Source organism: Asterias amurensis, chromosome 9, assembly GCF_032118995.1.
Source record: "Asterias amurensis chromosome 9, ASM3211899v1".
NCBI classification, from domain to species: domain Eukaryota; kingdom Metazoa; phylum Echinodermata; class Asteroidea; order Forcipulatida; family Asteriidae; genus Asterias; species Asterias amurensis.
The window spans coordinates 22828821-22835001 of NC_092656.1; the positions used below are offsets into that span (position 1 = coordinate 22828821).

At 38.7% G+C, this 6181-nt stretch overlaps 1 protein-coding gene across 1 annotated transcript; it reads right to left on the reverse strand.

Moving 5' to 3' along the window:
• Positions 1 to 417: 417 nt before the first annotated feature.
• On the reverse strand, positions 418 to 4782 carry LOC139942367 (S-adenosylmethionine-dependent methyltransferase Rv2258c-like). Its single transcript, XM_071939226.1, has 4 exons — positions 3682 to 4782; positions 2740 to 2930; positions 1346 to 1468; positions 418 to 992 (listed from the first exon to the last, which is right to left on the reverse strand). The coding sequence occupies exons 1-4, from the start codon at positions 3915 to 3917 to the stop codon at positions 418 to 420; spliced, it is 1125 nt and encodes a 374-aa protein (XP_071795327.1). The 5' UTR covers positions 3918 to 4782.
• Positions 4783 to 6181: the final 1399 nt, after the last annotated feature.

Consider the following 6181-nt stretch of genomic DNA (forward strand, 5'->3'; position numbering starts at 1 on the left):
GAGCTCGATTAGTCGTCGGAGTTGCGAGATAACTTTGAAAGAAAAAGAAAAAACCTAATTGAACACGAAGTTGTGTGCTTTCAGATGCTTGATTTCGAGACCTCAAATTAATTCTAAACTTGAGGTCTCGAAATCAAATTCGTGGAATTACTTCTTTCTCGAAAACTACGTCACTTCAGAGGGAGCCGTTTTTCACAATGTTTTATACTACCAACCCCTCCCAATTGCTCATTACCAAGTGAGGTTTTTTGCTAATAATAATTTTGAGTAATTATTACCAATAGTGTACACTGCCTTTAATACTCATCAAACACTCCTAAAATAAGGTAATGAAAAGGAAACAACAATTATGAGGAAAAAAAAACCACACAGGATTGACTGAAATGCCGACTACCGTATAGCCAGCACACTTTTGAGCTATGCCATAGGTTTCACACACATCAAGTGCACCCCGTCGTTACATGCTTCAGTAACAGACACTACCTGGAACTTGGCCTGTTCAAGTGCTTTCTGCGCCTCCTCCCTGCCCCACAATCCACCCAAGCCTGCCCCGTCCCCCGGGCAGAGTGAAATAGGCAAACAGGTCACCAAACTATACGAATATGCGAGGACTATGGACTTTCTGTCTTGTCTCTCTAAGTTATCCTCCAGATTTGAATACGCATTGATCTCGATCACCGAGAGGGTTCCTCCGGGTTTGAGCACCCGATGCATCTCTCGGAGAGCCTTGGTGGGGTATGAGAGATCATGAAGGACGAAATGCACGAAGAGATAGTCGAATTTGTCCGTCCAGTCAGTGGGCATGAGCGAGATATCGGCCTTGATGAACTCGACATTGGAGAGACCCATCTCGGCTGCTTTGTATCGAGCTGTTCTGAGAGCGGGTTGAGATATATCCAATCCGTAAAACCTGCTCTTGAAAAAGCGTCTAGCCATTGTGATGGTGGCTGTACCTTCCCCACACCCGAGATCCAGAACGTGAATTCCAGTCTCTGAAATCAAAGGTATGACACAAAAACATGTTGGATGTACACTGTAGAAACTCCCGGGTCAAAATTTACCCGGATTGGAGTCATTTTGAGCCTGACCCATTTATGGGTAAGTTTGATCCGGAACCTGTTTCAAAATCGCCAAGATGGTTCAAACCGACAACGAATCAAATGCAAAATCACACCTTTTAGCCTGTTTTTCGAATTTTGACCCGGAAATAATGTCAGGCTCAACGGAGAACAGATAAGTCTGACCCGGGAATTTTTAGAGTGCAAAGACAAAACAAAACTCGACAAAACACTTTGATCTTCATGCAATTCAACTATTTTTGTATTGTGTTTTTTGGTTGTCTTACCAAGACAGCGATGCACCTGAGGCATAGATGGAAGGAATTCTTGAATCAGCTGATCCTGACAGAAACGTCCTTGCGTCAGGTGAATGAGGTCGTCAAGTTTGTGATACTCTTCAAAAGGAACCCCTTCAAAAATGAAACGAAAAAACAGCGGCAGTTTCGTTATCTTTGTCACATGTTGATATTTTTGGTAATGAAAACACAATTGATTGTGCTGACATTATTTTAAGAATTGCGAAAGGATAATGTACGAAATATTTAATAGCACTGCCAAGCACAATTGATTTGCTTCTGCCTATATTTACCATTGTGCTAAACGTACGCCAAATGCTGTGGTGATCTGCAGTACCATAAAGACTCGGTCCAATTTCCTATGAGCTGCTTTAGCAGAAAATAATGCTTAAAGGAATACATTGCCTTGGGTCGGTCGAGTTGGTCTTTGAAAAGCGTTCTGTAACCGTTTGTTATAAAATCGGTATGGTAAGAAAGATGTTGTAAAAGTAGCATACAATGATCTACACAAATATGCCTCGAAATTGCGTGGTTTTCGTTACCTCGTCGACAATCACGTTCGGCCATTTATGGGAGTCAAAAATTTGACTCCCATAAATGGCCGACCGTGTTAGTTCGCGACGTAAAATGAAAACCGTGCAATTTTGAGTGATACGTGTGTGGCTCATTATATTCTATTTTTAAAACATCTTTCTAACCATATGCATTTCATAACAAACGGTTTCAAACACTTTTCATAGACCAACTCGTCCGATCCGAGGCAACGTGTTCCTTTAAAGACACTTGACACTTTTGGTAATTGTCAAAGACCAGTCTTCTCACTTGGTGTATCTAAACATGCATAAAATAACAACCCTGTGAAAATTTGAGCTCAATTGGTCGTCGAAGTTGCGAGATAATAATGAAAGAAAATACAACCTTGTCACACGAAGTTGTGTACTTTCAGATGCTTGATTTCGAGACCTCAAAATCTAATTCTGAGGTCTCGAAATCAAATTCGTGGAAAATTACTTCTTTCTCGAAAACTAGGTTTATTCAGAGGGAGCCGTGTCTCACAATGTTTTATACCACCAACCTCTCCCCATTACTCGTTACCAAGTAAGGTTTTATGATAATATTTTTTTTGAGTAATTACCAATAGTGTCCAGTACCTTTAACCTTTATCAGCTGATCAACATAACAGGATAGCGGTCACAATTGTACACGCAACATTGCAATTTTGTCTGGTTACCTTAAAAAATGGTGGCGTTTGTCTACTTTTCACAATTTAAGCAGCTCTATGATATAGGCCCGGATGCTCAACATTATCTTCACTTACAATTTTTGTTTTGCTAATTATTTCGAGCCAAACGCCGCTTGACTGTACGAAAACCTTATTTATTCACCTGTTGGCCCATCCTTTCTGAAGCATTCTGCAACTTTGAAGAATCCTCCATAAAGAATGGGTAACGTCATCACCAGACCTTTTAACTCCATGATGTTTGATCGGTGGGATGGAAGCCAGAATTTCCCTTCGTTTGGGTCAAAGTTCGTGATGTTTGCGGCGGCCATGTATCCCAACCACTCCCTTACATACCTGTCCAAATACAATGTTGAGTAAACATGGCAGTTAATTTTATTGAATTTAAAATCGACTTTATTGCACGAGTCTCATGTTCCGACCATAATATGGGAACCTGTGCACCAGATTAACAAGTTAATAAACGAAATTTTATTTGCATGTGCACTACCATGCTAAAACAAACTTATGCTTTGATTTTCTAACGGCTCAATGCTGTGTGTTTTCAATCCATCGGGCGTGTCCACACACCACACACAGCAAGTTGAAAGTAGGGACTACTGGCACTCAGGAATATCTTCAAATTAGCCGCTTTGGGAATGGGTGAACATTTTCCCTGAAATGTTTATCACCACCTTTGCAACCAACGATTATTCTGTGAATCAGTTTTGGTTGAATTGTTTGTTAACACCAAGACATTTTGTTTATGTAACGAACAACTCCACACCAAAAATACAAACAAATAACACAACTTATAAATAAACCACGTTCACAAACAAGTTTAAAAAAATGTACATTTGTTTGATACCATGCAAAATAATAACAATAATAATCAATAAATAAACAAAATAAATAAATTAAGAGATAAGCGATAAATAAATAAACAAATTAACGATAAATGAATAAATAAATAAATCAAGCAATTAATGAATGAATAAATAAATAATTAGTTAAATTAATTTATAGACATAAATAGGTAAATTGAAACAAAAGAATTGTTTTAAATCAAAGTTAGTTGTGAACAATATTTATTGGTACCCGTTTTTACCTTTCTTTCATGCCAGCCAAGTCTGCAATCTCCTGGCTGGTTTTCTTGTTCTCTCCCATTGAGATCATCACATCAAACAGACCCGTCTCCATACCCATGGCTAGCCCAATACCAGCTATACCTCCTACAAGCTGCTGGGTAACCCGACTTGTAAACTCAGTCGCGGTTTCAGTTTCAGCGCCGGACGCCATTCCTCGCAATTGTTTTTTTGTGAGATTGTTCAATGGTATGACCATGGTACTAATAGTAATACTTCATCGTGTGGAGTTCCGATATTGATATTCAATTGCAGATAAAAAAATATAAAAAAATTTGTAAATTACCACCATGAAGGCTCGCCACGTGTAACCAATAAAAGACAATGGTTTGAAACCGTTCATAAATAACGGCAAATCAATAACGAATTATAGACGGCACAATAGCCTTATTGTGTACACAGTGATTGTCGGGTTAATGTTAACCGATACAATATTGTATTTCAAGGCAATGGACACCTATTAATGGCAATTGTCAGGACCAGTGTTTTCACTATTGGTGTGTCCAAACATAACGCCAAAAAATGCATGTGAAAATTTGGACTCGATTGGTCATTGAAGTTGCAAGAGAACAATGAACACAAAGCAGCCTTGCTGCACAAAGTGTGTGATTTCAGATGCCTATAATAAAAGGTTTCAGACCCAAAGTCTTTTAAATTAAAATTTTACTTCTAAGTGAGCAATTTTCACATTTTTTATACTATCTACAGCTCTCAATTGCTCGTTACCAAGTAAGTTCTTATGCTAACAATCAATTTGATTAATTACCAATAGTGTTCAGTTCCTTAAAGACACTGGACAGTTGACACAATTGGTAATATCGTCAAAGACCAGTCTTCTCACTTGGTGTATCTCAACATAATGCATTAAATAACAAACCTGTGGAAATTTGAGCTCAATTGGCCGTCGTAGTTGTATTGGGAGATAACTATGAAAGAAAGAAAAACACCCTTGTCACACGAAGGTGTGCTTCATTTAAGGATGCTTGTATCGAAATAAAGTTTTTTGTAAAATTACTTCTTTCTCGAAAACTACGTTACTCCAGAGGAGCCGTTTCTCACACCGTTTTATACTATCAACCTCTCCCCAATGCTCGTAATGATTTTGCTAATAATTATTTTGAGTAATTACCAATAGTGTCCACTGCCTTTAAATCGAAACAGGTGAGACGGTGTTATATTTCGTATACCCACCCGGGCTAGTATGAGTATGTTCGAAACGTCGATACTCCCCTCCCAAGAACCACCATTCCGCAAGTTTACTGTTTATGTTGTGTGTTGTTGTTTAAAGGAACACGTTGCCTTGGATCGGACGAGTTGGTCAAAACAAAAGCGTTTGTAACCGTTTTTTATAAAATGCATATGGTTGGAAAGATGTTTTAAAAGTAGAATACAATGATCCACACAAGTTTGCCTCGAAATTGCGTGGTTTTCCTTCTACTGTGCGAACTAACATGGTCGGCCATTTATGGGAGTCAAAATTTTGACCCCCATAAATGGCCGACGTGTTAGTCGACAAGGTAAAAGGAAAACCACGCAATTTCGAGGCATGTTTGTGTGGATCATTGTATTCTACTTTTACAACATCTTTCTACCCATATGCATTTTATAAAAAAAAACGGTTACAAACGCTTTTCAAAGACCAACTCGACCGATCCAAGGCAACGTGTTCCTTTAAGATTGAAACACCACTTTACGACAAAAACCGTGCATGCTACATAGTACCCGATGCCGAATCCGTGAACCATATAAAGGTATCGTGGGAAATCATATCGAGGGATGATGAAATTACAGAAATAAATTCACTTCTACTACTAGCCTTCTTTGTGCAAGCTGAGTGAACCAGCACCCAGGTATTGTTAGCGAACACGGTTAGCGGGTGAGTGCATTTCAATGTTAAGCCCGAAACCATATTGTTACCAAAAGATGATACCCAAAAATATTGACTTCGGCAGCTTTCGATAGTATAACGTTGTTGTTGTTGTTGTTTTTTTTGAAACATTTTTAAGTAATGTTGTTATGTAAAATATAATTATTTTACGATTCAGAAATAGAATATGAGAAGCGTTCCCGCTTCTTATAATCTGCTACCCCTCCAAACACGGCGCGTGGTGACGAAAAGGGGAAAAAATATTTAATAAAAAATGGCCCGGAAAAATCAGCCAATCTCTTCAATAACTCTGGAACTAAAAATGCTAGAGAGACGCCTTTTTTTTTAATGTCCCTGCATTCGAATGTAAATTAGGGCGACTTTCACACCTTTTGACTAGTAGGCGGGTAATTGCTCCGAAACGATCTCAACAGCTTCACCAATGGGAATTTTTGTGCACAGAGCTGTCGGAGAGAAAATCAAACGTTAAAACGGGTCAATTCGACCCCAGTTTAATGCTCAATCTTAACAAGTTTTGCACCATCGGATGGCCATTTTCATACACAAAACTAAATGCTGGACAGCAGCCTTTTTCA